The sequence below is a fragment of the Centroberyx gerrardi genome, chromosome 24, assembly GCF_048128805.1.
Source record: "Centroberyx gerrardi isolate f3 chromosome 24, fCenGer3.hap1.cur.20231027, whole genome shotgun sequence".
NCBI classification, from domain to species: Eukaryota; Metazoa; Chordata; class Actinopteri; order Beryciformes; family Berycidae; genus Centroberyx; species Centroberyx gerrardi.
In genome coordinates, this window is record NC_136020.1 from 1,290,912 (window position 1) to 1,310,901 (window position 19,990).

The 19,990-nt window shown below is 43.0% G+C and overlaps 1 protein-coding gene across 1 annotated transcript in view; it reads right to left on the reverse strand.

Annotated features, from left to right (window-relative positions):
- The window catches only part of LOC139913763 (protein kinase C-binding protein NELL2-like), a 155,018-nt gene extending 149,464 nt beyond the window's left edge, over window positions 1-5,554 (reverse strand). The window contains exon 1 of the mRNA XM_078282228.1: window positions 5,475-5,554. Coding sequence (XP_078138354.1) covers window positions 5,475-5,554 — 80 coding nt within the window. The remainder of the gene's footprint in view (window positions 1-5,474) is intronic.
- Window positions 5,555-19,990: the final 14,436 nt, after the last annotated feature.

Below are 19,990 nucleotides of genomic sequence, written 5' to 3' on the forward strand. Positions count from 1 at the left end.
CCTGGAGTCACATGTCACCAGATGCCCTTGAGAGTGTATAACAGCAGAGACAGGTTGCCATGGCAGCCAGAGACTGATTTGCATACGGCCTGGGGTCAGGTGGAGGTGACATCTGATTGGCTGCTGGCCTTAGAGCTCCGAGGGAATTCAACTGCCTGAAAAGTTGATGAGAGATGACTGAAGAGGATGATAGAATGATGATGATGATGATGATGATGATGATGATGATGACAGTGATGACAATAATGATGGTGGTGATGGTGATGATGTTGGTGGTGACGATGACGATAGTGCTGGTGATGAAGATTTGATGATGTGCTGATAACAGTGACAATAATGATGATGATAAAAATGGATATGGTAATGATGATGGTGGTGCTGATGATGGTGATGATGATGATGGTGATGGTGTGATGGTCGTTATGGTGATGATGATGATAGTGATGATGATGGTGGTTGATGATGATGGTTATGATGATGATGATAGTGATGATGATGGTGGTTGATGATGATGATGATCATGGTGGTTATGATGATGATGATGATAGTGATGATCATGGTGGTTGATGATGATGATGATGATAGTGATGATGGTGGTGGTGATGATGATGTAGCAGAACCAGGTCTCCACAGCCTAAATGGATCTTTGAGTAACATTCTTTCCCAGGAACCAAAATGACACCCTCACCTTTAAAGCTACAAAAGTGTCATCTTGACCGAACAAGACTAAGGGGGGAATTCCCTCCACCAATCAGACAACTCTTCTCCCATTTACAGGTCTTATCTACGAGCCACATCGGACTGCAGGCCTGGATTCACACACACACACACACACACACACACAGCCTGCCTCTGATAAAGCTCTGGGCCAGAGAGAGTTAGATGAAAATTCATTGGAATGTTGCCAAAATCAGGAGAAATCCTTGATAAAGACTCATGAAACTTTGGTTATTACATTGCGATGGATCCTAATGTACATGTCTAATTTTATGTCTAACTGCCATGATTTATATAAGAGTTATTTGCATTATTCAATTTCTTCATCTTTACATGGGTTTAGATAGTCATGTTTGATATTAAAGTGTTCAAGAATTTGTGTTGAGTTTAATAATGTGAATGTTATGACGGTAAAACAATTCTGTATCATGTTACCAAACGGACCAGGAATTGTTTCTCCTTTTTCTGTAGTCCTGTAGGAACTCCCATTGTTCTGGAGAGAAAGGGCCATAAAAATCGTAAATCCATAAATTCCTTTCATTCTTGGTTTAGTTCTCTCCTTTTTCCTCTACTTTGTATCTCCTAATGTCCCCAATGAGTTTAGAATAGTGTGAAGTATATACTAAATTGGTTAATCATATATGCTTAGGTATTTTAATTATCATCACAATAGTTAAGGTCTAGTTATAGTTATCCATTCTTTGTCACATCGATAATTATGTTCTAGTTCATTGTTTCCCTATGTCAACCACCAAAGTTACTATGTATTTGTGATTTAAATATTAAGATTATAAAGTACGTATCCAGGTTATTCTGCTAAAACAACTCAGTTCACAGCAAAGTTTGAACAGTGAAAGTTTTATTGTCTAATCATGTTTCATGGATTGGTTTTATGCAATCCATAGGCTAAGTGTAGGGATGCACTGATGCCACTTTTTCAATGCCGATACCGATTACGAGTATGAAAGTTTAAAGGGGGGGTATCGTTTGCTTTTTCAGCAATTTTATATAATTACCTGGTGTCTATAAAATACATCTGTTAAGTTTTTTTCAGTAAAAATCGTTTAGCTATATCTTTAGCTATTCACTTTCCAGTGCTTGTTTCCCACCTACAAGAGAATAGGTCGTTTTACACAAGAAGATTCTTATGCAAATGAGCTACTGCTCTGATTGGCTGGGTGTTCTGGAAGGCCCGCCCCCTCCTCCTTTGGAGAGAGCATAACAAACAAGAAGACATTAGCACAATGGCTACCGCTCCAAGACCGTACATGTTCGAGCCTGAATCTGATCCAGAGAATGAAGACATTTTGGAGGAACAAATTCAACAGCACAGGTCACAGCAGGATGTTTCAGAGTGGTAAGTTGATGCCATGTTGGTTAACTGTAAACTGTCGAGCCTTCGTACGTTAGCTTTATGATGAGGCTAATGTGAATTAGCATACATAGTTACCAATTGTTTGCTAATATGAATTAGCATAGCCACATAGTTATGTATGCTAAGGTATAGGCAATCTAAAGTTAGCAATTTGTTTGAATGAATAATGCTGTATCTATATTTACTGACTATAGTGGCTGGCAGATCCATAAGTAGCTATGGCAACATACATTGGAACCGGCTTTATGGACCAAGTTTCTTTAATCCTGTCACTTATTACTCAACCTCCTAGGCCTTACCCTGCTTATAGCAATCCAAGTTTACAAGGAATCCCTGTTGTGGATGGAGACTGATCACATTTTAATAGTCTGTGCACTATTCTGACAGGTGTACTTGTGGCAACTGCCAGAAGATGCCCACAGAAGCAGAGAATGTTTGCTGCAGAGAGATTCCAAAGGTGCAGTTGCTGTGCAGGTTGAGAAGTATCAGCTATAGATATGTAATGTTTAAACAAGCTTTCAAGACAAAAATGTGTCCAGGTATCCACATAAAAACACAGTAGGTTAAGGTCTTCCCAGATAACTAAAAAATAAACAAGTACCTTGAATACAAAACCGTAAGTTTATTAATGCTACATAAGCGCATTAGTGCTCACTTATGCACTTTTGTTCATTTGTGTGCTTACGTGTAGCATTAGTAAACGTTCACTTTTTGCATTCCACATAAATCATGCTTATTTTTCAGACAAAAATATGATTGTTTTATCCTTTATGTAATCCTACCTTCTGCATCCAATAGGTCATGAGGAGGTGTAACCAGCTCCCTGAGCCACCAACCTGTATGGTGGACCACCCTGGCCTTCATCCTGTCTGCCTTAATCCCTATTCTCTGCAGAATGCCCTAAATATTTATAGAGCAGACTATGGTCCCTTGCATCTCGGGAGAATGGAAAAGTAAGTCCAATTTTTTAACAGCTAACGCAGTGACTTGTAATGTGTGAAATTTGTGCAGTTGAATAAACAAATCAGGCTGCCATAAATGCAGTGTTTTTTTTTATGATCAACAAAAACATACAGTATCAAGATAGGTAACAAAAGGCTTGAAACACTGCCAACCATACAAATTACTCAATCATGAAATGTCTTATTTGTCTATTTACATGTTTCACTTGCTCCTGCAGCCAATCCTCATAGAGGGAAGCAGAATTAGCAGGTGGTAAAAAGGGTAATGTTTGATTTGCTGTACATAAAACCATTTCTCTCCCTTGTGTCATAGTCTTTGGTATTTCACCATCGCTGCATGCCTCCCTCCGTCTCATACTCCTCTGTACATACCGTATTTCCTCTAATAGTGGCCGGTAGTCAATTAAAAGCCGGGTCTCCGATAATGGCCGGGGCCGTGGCCGACACGAACAAATACAGGCCGGGGAAAAAAACAAAGGAAACAAGACTAGGTCAAAACCTAGTCTATGGCTGGACCGTGTCCGTCTCCTCCCTCCGCCGCTGCCTCAGCCCGTACCTATCGGGGACACCCGGTGACCCATCGGCGTGGGGACCCCGCCGCAATCTCGGCCGGATCACCGGGAACAAATCTGCGCCCAGCTATCGGCACTGGCCGGAACCGTGTTCCCGGGAAACTCGAAGCGTCGGCAGTAAGCCCTCGGCGCACCGAAACCTCCATGCCGCCGACAGAACAGAGGGCTGTCAGGTGGACTGAGCTCGCGCATCGAAATAAACGGCGATATGATATAATTGTATAGATTCTACTTTAGCTTCAGTTAGCTTCAGCGTACATGCAAACAACGGTGGATACCGGTAAACTCCTGGTGCCTGTTTGTAATTGTAGTTTGTAGTAACGTACAAGTGCCACAGGCCGGTGGAAGTCTCTGGAGCATGCCGTCGTCGATTACCGTAATTATCGTAATGCATTGCAATAACAAAAAAACGGCTACAGAAAATCAAACTTCATACTAAAATATGAGCAAATGTACTTATCAAACGGAGGGAATTAGAAATAAAGGCCTGTCTCTAATATAAGCCTGCTTCCAATAAAGGCCTGGTACCCTCTGCAGTTGAGGTAAATAAAGGCCCGGGCCAATATTAGAGGAAATACGGTATACCTCTCTAGCTAACAGATAATTATGCGCCTCTTGCAGTTTTATTGCCAACTAACCATTTCTTCAAAAATGAGGTGAAATTAATAGGAAAAAAAAAGTCTTGCACAATAGTTCCATCAATCTAGACTTGATTTTAGAATTGGAATAATGATGCTGTGGAAGGTGGATTATTTTATTTTCATCTTATTTTTGGTTAAATAATGCAGTAATTATTATGTTTAATGGTCAATGTTATCTACAAGTGGCTATGAAAATAGTGATAAGATTAATTTTGAAATTGGGTAACTGGAATGACTGCATTTAGAGTGCAATATGGAAGCACTCACTGAAAAGAGACAGAGCACACAATCAAGTAGTTGCTGCCAGTATAACAATAAAAAAAAAAAAAAAATAGATATGTACACATTTCCTTCCAGTGATAATTATTGGTAGTGACACCAACATCAAGCCTGCATCATGGTGGATCTGTGTGAATGCTATGCACTTCCTTCAATACAGAGTTGCATTCTGTGACCACTAATATGATCCAAAGTAATAGGTTACCACAGTGGTAACCTATTACTTTCCTAGGAATTACTGTTTTATATTCAGGCCGATACATTTTTTTCAAATTTGGCACATGGATAGTCCTGGTCATTCACTACTTGGAAACAAAGAATGGTACCGATTGGCCCAAAGGGGACACTATATCTAATTATATGGTCACAATAAATTTGTAATCATTTCCAACAGTATCCTATATCAATAATGCTCAAACTTAATTTCATCATGGGTTGGTAAGTTATTGGAATGCTATTGGTTATGTCAGGAATACTTCTGGAAATGATTGCAAATGCATTGTGATCAATATTCTACATTTTTTAAGTATTATACAGTAAGTAAATATTGTATATATATATATATATAGAATAAGCGTTTCCAAATTGAATCTGCTTGGATCATATTATTGGTTAAAACTAACAAACATAACAATACATCTCAAATCTTAGACATGTTGGAAAACTGAGGATTAGTAGTGGTTGGAAAAGGGGGTTAGTGGGGTTGCTACTTTAATATGTTTTAAATGGAAGAAATCAACAACAATAAATCATAAAGGACTTTTTCCGATATTTATATATCATGGTATATGTTCATGTATGCAAAATCACATTAAAAAGGTGTTTGTTCATCTCTGCATGCCTCTAACCACAAACAACAAAGCTGTAAATTGTGTGTGTAAATTTGTGTCTGTGTCCCATCTGCAGCCGTTACAGGTTCCTGGCTTACAGGAGTTTTGTGAGCTGGTGTTGGGGCTTGCTGGGCCGGAGGATCAGGGTCGTTATACCCTCCTGTGTTGTCCTCCGCATCCGCCAGGAGTACCCAGATGTGGAGGGTGCCTACACTGGCTTCAGACCCCCCCTCGACTGAAGCGGGACACAAATCCGGCGAGGGCCTCCTCTTTGGTTGGTCGCTGGAACTGGGCGCACAGGTCATCAGGGATGGGGATTTTGAGGACCTCTTCCACATAGGGTGCAGGGTCCGGGAAAACGCTCTCAAAGAGCAGCTCCAGTAGTTCGTCTATATAGTCTAAAATGCCACAGTAGTACAAATGTTCATTTTGTTTTTTATTGCCATTGTGCTGCATGTATGTTTTGCATTTCAAATTTATATTCAGATTACTAATAAATCTGCGTTTGTAACTTACGGAATGTTGGCTCTGTTTTGACGGGTTTGACACTGTATCCCCCCTTCTTGGCCTTGGGAAAGGTGATCTCAATGGCTGGTGCACCAGTGGAGGATGTGGCCTGGAGGCGGTCTGCATTCTCATTGTAATGCATCGTAGACAGGTACAGCCTGAAAACCGCCCCCAAAACAAAAAGGTTAAATGTACACTGCTCTACAAAACAGCAGCAATGGCATGAGTGGTCACACTAAAAAATACTTCAAATTTTATGTCCTATCCTACAAAAGCAGATAGTATGCAAGTTGATAGTATGTAATGCCATCTTCTTTTATACCTGCAAAGCATTCCAAGGAAAGGGAACACCACACTCTTTGGGGCAAATCGTAGGATGACACTGTGGAAGGCCTCTAGTGAGGATGTCTGGTGGTGGGGGCTCAGTTTTTGCACGTCCTTAAGAACCCGTTTGTTGGTGAGGACCTTCTCCAACTTGTAAAGTGCCTTTGATCCTATGTGAAAGATAAAAAAAAAAAAGGACATTTTCTTCACATTCAGAGAGACATGTTCTGTTATTTTATGGTATGAAAAGTGTAACAAAATTAATCGTTCATACAATTTCAAAACCTGTAAACAGTGGGTGGGTGCTAGCCATGTCAGTACCTGGTTTTATCCACTTGCTCCGGTCCCTTGAAATGCGGTCAGGATGCTGACACTTGGGGAAGAGTGGGTCTTCATGTGTGTGAATGTCTTGGACATGGTTGATCACTGACATCCACTTAGCTACCCTCTCTGGTCCTGTCTTGGAAGATGATGCTGTCCAGTACAGGTGATTTTTCAGGCTTGGGTGCCACCTCTGGATAATTTCACAGTCCTTTTCCTTGGCCACCTTGTCCACCTGCTTAGACACACCTTAAAATTGAGAGAAATAATGAACAACTAATGTTTAGAGTTACTGCAATTTTTACCTAGATGCAATTGATTGAAGAATGTCCCTTTTTGCACTATTGATAACAAGTATGAACCAATCCTAATCATCCTCTTATGTAGTATGAAAAGGATTTCATTAAGTAGATCATGATGCCAACAACCACGATTAAAGGGTTGGTTTACTTTTTTGGAACCTCAACCCTATTTAAAGGGTCTGGCATGATGCAGACTAGTACAGGACATAATCATCTCATCTCTTTAGTATTGAGCAACTTACCGTTCTGCTACATTCTCTCACCAATCATTTTAGCCTTCAAAACTTATGAAACATATAATTTATTTAAATTCAAAGTACAGTCTGATGGTTCGACACGTTTTGGTTTTAAACTGTACATCCTATTGTTATATTGACTTTCATACGCTTGTGTGGAAGTTGTCAGAATTACTCATTTGCTCAGGACCAATGACACTCTGTTTGATACGATGTACAGTTTGTGACTCTACTGCAAGCTTCCCATTTACGAAAAGGAAACGCATGATTTTTGAAGGCTAAAACAACTGTCCCATTGGAGTGTGTTGGAGCATGGTGAGAGGATGTAGCAATACTTGTGTGATGGGTGAAATTATGGCTTGTACGTCATGCCACACAAAGTTTATACAGGGTCTGGGTGCAAAATAAGTTAACCTATCCTTTCATTTTTACCTTTCTGCAGATGCCAGACATCATAGAAATGTTGGATGTCCTTCAGGAACTTCTGTATCTGTGGGTGCCGGTCTGTGACAATGCTGTCCAGTTTCACCCCCCGGTCCTCCAGAAGTGCAAGGCTTCTTTTCAGGCCTTCTTTCTCCATGTGGTAGCTCCCACCGACCTCGTTGCTCTATTTGAAACACAAAAACAAAAAGTGAAAACATGTTGGAGAATCATTACCACATGTCTTCTTGAAACAAAGCACTAGTCTGACTGATCAAAATTTGGTCATCAATAAGACCAGTGCGCTGGTTTTAGTCCACACACGCCGATTACTAACCTGCACAAGCTGAAGATCAATGATTTTGTGTGTCTCAAGATTCATAACAGAATAACAGCCGTACTTAGCGGAGTGGCCTAAGAAGGTACAAACAGAGTTCCCAGCATGAGTTCAGTACAACACCACCAAAGAAATCTGGGCATATATCACAGACATGAAATTGAATTCACAACTTAATTATCAATAGATTGTAGAATTTTAAGTTTCACTTTTGTTTTCGTGACTGACTTTGATAGCGGTTAGACCACCCTCTAGTGGGGAAAGGCGGTATAAACGGGGTTGTGGAGGGAAGCACCACTGGTGAAAAAAAAATAGCACCACCGTGACAACTCTAGGTGACACGCTGCGCAACATTTTTATGCCAGCTCTAATAAATATAATATGATATAATGATAATGCAATGTTTAAGGATAATGTAAAATATAATATATACTGTATTTTGAGATGGTCAATGTGTTAAAAGTAGGTCCTGGGACGGTTTTGGGATGGTCGTGAAAAAAAGTTAGTTTTAAGCCCTGATTGCCAGTATGTGAAGGGTTGGCAAAAAAAACCATAGATGAATATGACTGTGTTTTAACAGACTGGATCATCCCACTCCCACCATTCTAACTTGCTTTCACAATTGAGTTTACCAAATTACTAACCTGGGGAGTCTGCCCGCATGTCACCTCCGATGATGACTTTCTCCTGTTGGCATAGTTGCTGTAAGGTGACGTCCTGTTCTTGCCTCCATTTATGCACAATTGCCGGCTCAAGGTACATCCTGGCATGCCTGCGAAATGTGTTGTATTCAAAGGCCTTGAGACGCATTGCAGCCATGACCTGGTTTGGAAAAAATGAAACAGAGTTCAAGGGTTTAGTTGGATGCATTTATGACACAAAACCACACAAACTTCACATTCTGCATAGGTGGCTATTCAAATCAAACCAAATACCTTCTCCAGTTGAATGAATGATGAGCCAGTGAAGTAAACAGCAGCTGAAAGTTGGAGGTTTCCCGCAGGAGTACTACCAATTATGGGCTGACTTGTCCACTTCCTGCTGTACTGGCAATGGGGGCACAACTGGTCCACAGCCAGAAATGTCCCTCGCCTCCTTGTTTGCAAGTCACACACCCTTTGGCATACTGGACAGAGCTCAAACAGCTGAAGGAGACAGTCCTCGAACACAATATATTTCGGGATGTCATAAATGGACCTTGAGTCTTGCCTTTACAAAGAAATATAAAGAACAGATTTTGTAGATAAGAGATATTGTTATTGTTAGCCTCCAAGTACACAGAAGAAATAAGATTTAAGTAGCTTGTGACAGCATCTTACTGTGAAAGCCAGTGTGTGTTTTTGGGTGTCAAGCTGACACTGATAATGGAGCAATACAGCACTAAAGGAACAATTTCTGATGAGGTGTGGAGCATTTGAAAATAACTTAAGATGGGTTTGTTGACTGAGTCAAGATGGTGGCAGAGTCACTCGGATTGTATGTTGAGTCGTCAGGTTCAGTGGACTCGACATCATCCTCAAGATCTTCTAGGAGCAGAAAATAACACGGAGACAAGCAGAGTTGTAATGGTGGATGTAAACAAATTGATGAGACCAGTGGCATCCTCTGATATGGAAGGTTAACAATGGGAACTAATGATTGCAGTTTAGAGATCAATAGCAAAGGTAGATGTTATTGAACCATTCCAACTTGCTGAATAGTAGCAGACTAGTTACATTATGAGTCATTGGAGGTGTGGGTTTCTTTGCAATTTGATGTCAGATTTTCTGCATTAGAATCATTGACTAACATTTCAACCACAATTCTAGTCCCACCATGTAGAGAACACATTTCAGATCCAAGCAAGAAGTTATGTACAAGGCAATTGTTGACCCTGCCTTGTTCATTTAATTACCTTCAAAATCAAAGTCCAGGCGCGGCCTTTTGGCAGGACGAATGGGCTTCAGAGGTGTGGGTGAGAACAGTGGTGATGCAGACTCCAGGCAGCCAGTGGTGCCTACTCCAACAGTTACAGTGGGAACACTTGCTTGTGAAGCTATTTTGGAGACAATATATTGACTGATGACTGAAGAGTATACATCCATAAGCACATGCACAATGACACATTGGAAGTCATGAGACGTGATGTCAACAGTTTCCCATAAAACTAATTTATATTCACAAAAGAATAAATTGTGTATTTTATTGCAATATCACAAAGCAAATTATTTGGAAATAACCTTTACATGTGGCTAACATGTAGCATAACTAACCTCGGCTTCTTATATGACTTTGCAATGTTCCCCTGGAAAGCTGTGTCCCAACAGATCTCTTACAGGAGTCTGTCTGGCAGCCTACGTCCTTTTTAGAAGGGACTGGCAAACAGGATGCAACCTAAGGAAGATAGAATTGATATCAGGAAATTTAGTATAAATCAGTGACCTGATCAAATTAAGTGACATGTCCAGCAACTCAATACCTAACTGGATAACCTAACTGTCAAAGAAAATGCAACTTGTGGTTACATGTTAGCCAACTGATGGGCAACTTATCAAGAAAGTTGCATTTAATTCATAGTATTCTGTTACATCACCACACAGCCATCTTGGTAGGAAAATAACAGCCGATTGCAATACATTAACAGGTGATTATAATCAAATGACAGCCATAGCTGATGAGCTGTGTATGTGGTAAAGCACCATATTGGTAGGAAATGCATGTGACATGGAAGAGACAACTTAGCAGCATGGTAAATACACCACACACATACTAGTAGCAAGACACATTTTTTCTGTACAGATTTGCGGGTTAGAGCACTTGTTTCACACACATATATTCAGTGTGTTGCATGCTTTGGCTAGGCTACTGGTAGCTAGCGCTAGCTAGCGCCGGCTAGCCAAGCTAATTTCAGTACTACAGCTGAACTGCGGCTATAACTAACAAAATAATAGATTTATCTCGCCACACAGGCTACTTACACAATGAATACTTGCAGATGGATCCCGGATGGTTGGTACTGATCCTGGTTTGAGTAAAAGTCTCCCTGCAAATCCGGCGATGTATTCAGCCTCGTTCATTAGGCACTCCGTTGAAAAGTGTGCAGAACACACCAACAAGTGGTGGCTGACTTTCGGAGGAATGCAGTTACTAAAAATAAACTGAAGCCACTGAGAACGAAGTCCCATATCTTTGGGAAGTCGATGTAAGGACTTGTTGGCTGATTTGCAGCCAGAAACAGAGCAGTTGGCGTTGCCTGATTTGCTTGTCATCTTTCTCATTAAGAGTCGCAGAGGTGAAATGGCGGACGCGGTCGGAGCTAGACAAGGCGAAGTTTGCAGGTGCTTGGGCGCGAATATGTTAATGAGTAGTTAGTAGTAGTAGCTGATTGGTCGATTTTAGACAGTCCAGTGTCTACGTAGAAACTGGAGCAAAATCTGACTGGCTTGTACAAGGGGGCGTGTTTTATAGTTGGCGACTGTGGGGAAACGGCATAGTAACATGATTCCTGTTTTTTACTGTGATTACTTTACACCTCCAAGTACCAAAATAACCAGAAATACTAGGAATTGCCACTTACTAGGATACCCCCCCTTTAAGTATCGGCCGATACTGAGTACCGATCCGATCCATTACTTTTACTGAACAGTGCAGGCTTACTTCCTTAGTTTGGGGTCAATGGACAAAATGATTGAGATAAAATCCTTGTTTTTCCCACTGTTTGAGAAATACAGGCTTCTATGTGCCACAAATGCATAAAATCAAGACAGTTTGCTTTTATTTCTTACATGTTACTCATGGCTTTCGGTATCAGATTTTAGTCTTGGGTAAAATCTCCGATACTGATATTCCATTTTAGCCTGGTATCGGCACCGATACCGATACCAGTATCGGTATCGGTGCATCCAGTGTTTCCCACACATAGACTTTACTTGGGCGGGCCGCCCAGGTATATTAACGGCCGCCAAAGTATATTTGGCGACCCATTTTAGCATTTTTTATTTTTATTTTTTTATCCGTCTGAGAGAACGACGCCATCCGCGATTGATTAACTAGTGGACAATCTCCCCTCACTCTACCCCTCCAGGGTTTCCCACACACAGAAAACTTTCTATGAAACTATATAATCGTAAAACTGCGTGTAGCGCATTGATTCGCTCAGCCCCTAATTGCTCCATGCGATCTCTCTCTCTTGCTCTCTCTTTCTCTGTCTCTCGCTCTCTCTCTCGCTTGCTCTCTCTGTTGATCCCCCTCTCTCTCTCTCTCTGTTGCTCGGTCTCTGTCTCTCTCTCTCTCTCTCTCTCTCGCTCACTCGCTCTCTCACCGGACCTGTCTGTTCGCCTCTCACTGCACACACGTGAAGGAGATTTTTTTCCATGCCAAGAAGACGGCCGACTGAATTCCCGAAAAGAAGAACTAACAGTTAACGTTACTCGGAATACAGCTGAGTTTCCGATTAGCACGCTGTATAGCCTAGCTGCTAGTCAGTATCCACTGAGTGGACTGATAACGTTAATATTAACTTTTTAACTCTGACTCTGAATGTTTGCTCCCTCAATCCAGATTAATATTGAAAAATATTTTCAAAGAAGGAAAAGGACTGGTCCTGAGGAGGAGCAGGACAGTCTGGACCAGAAGAGCTGCTGAGCAGTAAAACAGAGTAACGTTAGATAATAATATCAAAGGCTGTAATGTAACGATGTAAATACAGGTGAAACAGGTGATACAGGTGAAACTGACAGCACAGAGAGATGCAGCAGGGCAGAGGGGCAAAAAGCAGATTTCTCTGTAAAAGCAGTCTCATTTCTATTCTTCACCTTGTAGACAAAAGCAAGCAACAAACAGAACAGTGTAGCACTGTTTATATTTTTAAGTTATGTTATCTTTGACACAAAGTACTTTAGATATATACAGGTTATTTGTTTGACAAATGAAACTATTTAAAATGGAGTACATTAGATATTTTTTCAGCCATCCAGGTAGTGGGATCCTTTATTGATATTAGCCTATATATTGACAATATAAGAGAATACAAGAATAAAAAGGCACTCAACCCCCCCCCCCCGCCCCCCCCGTTGCCAACCCACCTACCACCACAAGTACATTCGAATTCTGTGGGAAACACTGGCATCCCTAGCTAAGTGTTTGTTTACATGGTTCATTATGTTCACCGAATGACAACAGTAATTGGTTGAGTATGTAAAATCCAAACGCGTTATTCTAAATCTTTATCATTACTAGTTACTAAAGTAGTTGAGAGAGATATCCTCATGTGTCTGTAACCCTAACCCTGTTTTATGACGGGCGTTGCCGTCTCCAGAACAAAGAAATGTAGGCGGAATCTCCAAAACCGCGCGAAGTAGGCCTATCTTTTTACACTGCAAACCCCGCCTTGGAATTCGGAGAAACTATAAAACTCTGATTTCTTTGTCACCTTGTGCGCTTCATGCCCCGAGCTTCATGCCGGAGGCCATGATGCCGTCACCAACTCAAAGACCGACAAGCCAAGTCTTAACGCGAGCGTAGATTCAGATCTCGCCGCCTTGTAACTACTCTTTGTCACTAATGTGACCCTGTTTTTCAAGCCGTTCATACTACGAAGTTGAGCCTCGCTGAACCGCGAAGACTGTTACAAAGTTATTTTAAGAACGAGTTATTAATCCGTTAATTAGTAAAAGATAGAGAAGTCAGAAGCTACAGTCAACTCTCTCAGCTGACCAATGACCAGCCTGCCGATCGCCTCCTGGTCCATCCGCCCGGAGTCCAGTCGACAGCGGAAAGCCAGTCGCAGGACATCCACCTGAAAGAGCGTCTTTTTCAAGACCCGCTCAACTCTATCGTTTGCTGTTGCCAGGCGACCCGACTATTGCCAAGCCTACCAGACTCGCTAATCTTCGGGAAACCAGCTTCCACACGGTCGAAACCTGCTGATGAACTACTGAAAGTAAGTGTAACGGGTGTGCCTGGCCTGCAACAGTCTTATATCTGGCTGGATGCACATCCGTTAACTTCTGTGTGATCTGCGTTGTGTTCTGTGCTGATTGAAGGAAGGACCCGGACCACAAACAGCTACTGGTTGCTCTTTTAATGTAGACTGGATGGTGGTTGTGTCTCTGTACAAGTCAATAAAAAAATAGAAATGCTCTGTAACATGCAGTCTCTTCCACACACGCGAGTCATCAAGCCCTTCCTCTCAATTAGCCTAGCGCGGACTGACATGTTAATTTACACTTTGCATAACATACATGACTAATATAGCTCCTATTATTAACAGCAAAAGTGCTTTTGAATAAGAATGTGAAAATAAATGAAATAAAATGTATAAATGCTCAATGCATTTGATTACATATGAATTCTAAACATGCTAAATATAACCAGTATAGATACTTATGAAAATAATGAACAGACAGAATGCACATACCTGTACAAGTCAATAAAAAAATAGAAATGCTCTGTAACATGCAGTCTCTTCCACACGCGGGTCATCAAGCCCCTGTTAGCAGATGAACACACAGAAAACCCTGTAGCACTTGGAAACACGTGTCTACTATAAAACTTGCAAAATGCATTTACAAAGTTTATATTCAAATGACACATAGCTGCATGTTCACAATCTTAAGACTAACATTTATAATTGCATTCCGCTACGTTTGCATTGTCTACAAACCAAAATAAATGTTTAACTATGACCAGGAAAATAATACATACCTCCTCTCAATTAGCCTAGCGCGGACTGAGAGTGGCGCAGCATTGACGTCAAAAAGTCTCTTAAAGTGACAGTACAGGTATTAACACTTCAGTTTGAATAGGCTACAAAACACACCTTGAACGTAAACAAAACATAGGTTCTTCAATATTTATGAGGATTTGGTGAAATTTCAAACATAAAAATAAAGATATAATTTCAACCCGGTTACATTCACCCCTCCTGAAATTCACCAACATCCTGATTATAGGATGTCCATTCAGGACCGTAAGGAAGATATGTCTACTACTGACACAATCTGGCACAAGTGAAAAGAAAGACCTAGTCCACACAGTCAACTCAGAAGTTACCTCACATACAAGGTTCAGGGAAGAAAGAGGTTGATCAGGTCTCTGAATTCCCCTAGCTTAATATGACGCCTAGTACGCCACACAACACTTGGCCCTAAAAAAAAAAACGTCCCATAGACACTTGCACATGTATTAAGCTCAAAACTTGGCCCCTAAGAAGCTTGTCTCGTAAGCACTTTCAACGTGTATTAAAGCTCAACTCTCAAAACCAGCAAGGAGAGATTGAGAACGGCTACCAAATAAAATGTTTGGACCCTTCAGAAATGGTTTCTGAACCATAGATTCTATCAGTCTGTTCACTGATTTGACCAATCTTCCTGCACGTGTCCTAACATGGCCATCAGCCTCAGTGTGTGCGTGTAAGTCAGTGCGAACTGAAGTGTCAGTGTGTGGAGAGTGTGATGTATGAGTGTGTGGTGCAAGTGAGATGGATGGGTAGTCAGCAATGGCACCAGCAGGACTGAGTACTGGACTAGACTGCACTAGCTCTTCTGAATCAGCCAACTCAGACTCGGGTGAGTCTTCAGGTGATGAGACTGCAGGCTCCTCTCCATCTCTGGAATTTGACAGGTCCCGTGCATCGTCACCCTGAGTCAATACTCCAGACATTGAAGCTGTTTCATCACCACAGACGCAGCCTTCCTGATCGGACTCCTCACTGGTCAACGACTGATCAGTTGCATGGGCAACCTCGCCCTGATCCATCCCAGGGAGTGGCAAGAAGTTGACCTCCAGTAAGAGATTCCTGTGCACAACTCTCGTGTGTCCCACTGCATCTCATATTTTGTAGACATACCGGGATTCACACCAACAACTGTATACACTCCATCCTCCCATTTGTCGGCCAACTTCTCTTGCCTCGTTCTCCCTTATTCGCTACCAAAACACGATCTCCCACAGACAGGTAGGTGCCCTTGATGCGTCTGTTGTATTGCCGGGCCTGGTGTTGCTGCTCAGTGGAAGAATGTTTCTGGGCGATTTCCATAGCACTTTTCAAGCAGGAAAACAGAGACTTGGCATATGAGTCATAGTCAGCAACTCCAGGGTCATTCAAAACCTGCTTGAACATGACATCCACCGGCAGTCTAGGGACACGCCCAAACATGAGGAAGAAGGGTGCATAGCCTGTAGTCTCGTGAACGGTGGCGTTATAAGCAAACGTAAGGGTCTGGATCTGTTGTGGCCACTGGTGCGATTGAATTGCTCCGTTCCCCCATTGCCCATTGGATGGTAGGCTGGTGTGTGGGATTTCGCAACACCAGCCAAACGGAAGAGCTCTGCAATCAAGTTGCTCTCGAAATTGGTGCCCTGATCGGAATGTATCCTCTCCGGGAAACCATAAACACAGAACACATTATCCCAGAGCCTCTTGGCAACCTGCTTTGCCGTCTGATTGGCACAAGGGAATGCATGTGCAAGTTTTGTGAAGTGGTCGGTGACCACTAGGACGTCCACAGACTGCTGCTTGCCGTCCTCTGCCGACCAAAAATCCATGCACATTAACTCCATTGGGGCGGAGCTCTTGATACTTTCCAGGGGCGCACGAGCAGCTGGTTCCGGCAACTTCCCAAACACACATGTGACAGCACCTGACATGTGCCCTTACATCCCTCTCCATATCAGGCCAATAAAAACGCTACCTTGCAAGCGAGAGAGTACGGTCCTGACCCTGATGACCTGCCAGATCGTGGATGCCTGACAACGCTTTGTCCTTAGACTCTGAGGCAACACGTATTGGGATCTTCTCTGCTTGGACACAGGATCTCTCATCACCCTATACAAAACACCATCATGGACTTCCAGCTTGTCCCATTGCTTGAACAACCTGAGGACCTTTGAGTCAGCACCATGCTTTTCTCGCCTAGACGGTCGCTTCCCTGGCGGCAACGAAGGGCAACACCCTAGAGATGCCGGGGTCTTGCTCTTGACCCAGCTGTAGCTCCTGGGCAGAGAACATGGGTCATACATCCTGACCACCTGATAGTTGTTGGACGTGTTGGGCTAAACAGAGTGCTCTGGACTCCGCTGCGTCAATCCAGGCACAGTGGGCCTGACAAAGAGCCCTGATCTCGGCTGTATCACACACAACCTTGGGTACTGGATGGTTCGCTGATCTGTGCGTTTGAGACTGGCAGCTGACCCTGAAAACATCCTGCACGGAATCCCCTTCCACCCCATTGGCTTCCTGAATCAGAGTAGAATATGGCTCCTTCAGCAGCCTCTGGCCAATAGGTTTCACAAAGGGGTCGCGACTCAAGGCATCTGCCACCACATTTCTTTTCCCAGGCAGGTGTTTGAGATCAAAGGAGTAAGACGCAAGCTTAGACACCCAGTGGACTTCACATGCGTCAAGCTTCGGCTTCGTTAGAAGGTAAGTAAGTGGATTATCTGCATCTGTCGACTTCCTGACTTCCGGCATGATGGCGCCTGTGTTTGGCTTTGCCGCTGCCCACCCATCCAGTGTGGTCCTACCTGTCCTATGTGTCCTTGTGTTGCTAGCGCACCTGTTTGTTCCTGATGTATCCGCTGCTTGGGTGTATGACCACCAGACCCTTCTTGGTATTCGATCATCTGTGGTGGATTTCTATGGCACGATTCCGTGGGATGGTGTCTTCCAACCCCTGTTCTCTCCGTCCTTCGTGCCACTCCCTTGTCAGCCGTATGGAGGCCGGCCTCACCGAAGCTCCCGCAGACACCGGAGGAAGCGGGGGAAAAGGGTCAGAGTACAGGTGAAGCTGCGGAGGCTCTGGAAGCAAGGAGTTGCTGTTAATCCAGGCCGATTGCTATATATGGGCCTGCCCTCGGCTTGTTCTGCTCTATCGGTGGATGGATCCCCCTCGCCCTGGTTGTCAGTGGATCTTGGCGTCAGATTCTCCTGCCTCCGACCTGTGTTTCCGGAAACTCCCTGTCGGCTGACTGCTTACCCCCCGGTGAGACGTTCCTTGGAGCGCGGTGGAGCGGACTCTCGGTGCTTGCGCCCCTTGGCTCGGGCCTCTGCTGTTGCTGGTGGTGGATCTGTGCCCTTCAGGATGGCGCTGGTAAATGCCCGCTCCATCGCGAATAAATCCTTCATACTGAACGATTTATTCATCTCAAAGGACTTGGATTTCCTGTTTCTGACAGAGACTTGGCAGAGGAGCGAGGGTTACGGCCCCCTAATCGAACTGTGCCTGCCAGATTGTACTTTTATCAGCACTCCCAGGACCTCGGGCCGGGGTGGAGGACTCGCTGTGGTGTTTAGGAGCTGCTTTGCAAGTTGGACGGTGAGCACTGGGTCTTTCTCCTCGTTTGAACTGCAGATGACCAAAGTTGGTCGTTCAAATCCGTTTTATTGTATTTTAATTTACCGCCCCCCTGGCTCAAATAGTTCTTTTATGTCTGAATTCAGTGATTTTTTATCCTCTATCATTAGGCTGGACAGAGTTATTATGGTTGGTCATTTTAATATTCACGTTGATGACAATACAAGCAGTTTTGCTGCTGATTTTCTTAATGTCACTGAGTCTTTAAATTTTATTCAACATGTGTCTGGTCCCACGCACATTAGGGGTCATACCTTGGACCTTGTTTTTACGCTTGGTTTAAATATTGATTCTATTTGCTCTGAGGAGCTGCATGTTACTGATCATGAATGTGTTTTGTTCAACCTGTCTTTTAACTTAGATTATCTGCCCTGTAAACGAGCAAATTGCTCTCGCATCTTAAATCGCTTCTCAGCAGAGAAACTTTCTGCAGCTTTTGACCCAAGCGCAGTGCGGACTTCTCACGCTGACGTTGATTGTCTGGTCCACTCCTTTAATGTGCATTGCTCTTCCATTTTGGATGAAGTGGCTCCTCGTAAAACTCGACTTGTTCCCTCCGTCAATTCATCCCCCTGGTTAAACGACACTATTCATTGTTTCAGGCGTAAATGTCGGAGGGTGGAGCGACTGTGGAAATCCACCAAGCTCCAAGTTCACCGTATCTATTGCAAAGACCTTTTAACTGAGTTTAACAATATGGTTAAGGATGCGAGGGCTTCTTACTTTGCTAACCTAATATCCTCCAGTAAACGAAATCCTAAAGTCCTATTTGACACTATCAACAACATTGTCACTCCTGCACCCCCTGATGTGCCTGTATTTTCAAATGAGGATTGCAGTAACTTTCTCTCCTTCTTTGTGGATAAGGTTAGAGATGTTAGGGCAAGCATCATCCCCTCTTCCACTCCCTTTTCCGTCTGCCCAACTCGGCCGTCAATTTTGAACTGCTTCTCTCCCATTTCCCTGCAAGACCTCATTGATCTGGTGGGCACTATGAAAACTTCTTCAAGCCCCTTAGATATTTTACCAACGTCTATGTTTAAAAATGTACTTAGGTCTATTGGTCCATGCCTGGTGTCTATTATTAATAGCTCCCTGCAATCTGGTTGTGTCCCAGCTTATTTTAAACATGCAGTTGTTCAGCCTCTCCTAAAAAAAAACTAACCTTGATCCATCCCTGCCCAAAAACTATAGGCCTATATCCAAGTTGCCTTTTATTTCAAAAATTTTAGAAAAAGTTGTTGCCAAACAGCTCACTGCTGTTCTGAATGCACACAACATTCTTGATAAGTTCCAGTCTGGTTTCCATCAGAAGCATTCCACTGAAACAGCTCTTCTCAGAGTCTCCAATGACATCATGATGTCTTCTGATGTGGGTGAATGCTCCGTTTTGGTGGTGCTGGATCTTAGTGCAGCTTTCGATACTGTAGATCACTGCATTCTGATCGAAAGGCTTAGGCAGTGGGTGGGTGTCTCGGGGAGCGCCCTGGACTGGTTCTCCTCCTATCTCTTGGATAGGAGTTTTTCTGTGTCAGTTGGTCCCTACATGTCTGCAACTGCTGCCCTATCCTGTGGTGTGCCCCAGGGTTCTGTTTTGGGTCCTATCTTATTTGCTTTATATATGCTTCCCCTAGGACTGATTATTAGCAAATTTAAAGGTATTTCTTATCACTGCTACGCTGATGATATTCAGCTGTACATCTCTTTTAAGCCAGATAAGACTGACAAACTGTCTGTTTTGCACGATTTTCTGATTGCCATTAAGGACTGGATGGCCAACAACTTTCTACAGCTTAACGCAGACAAGACTGAGGTTCTTATTATTGCTTCAGA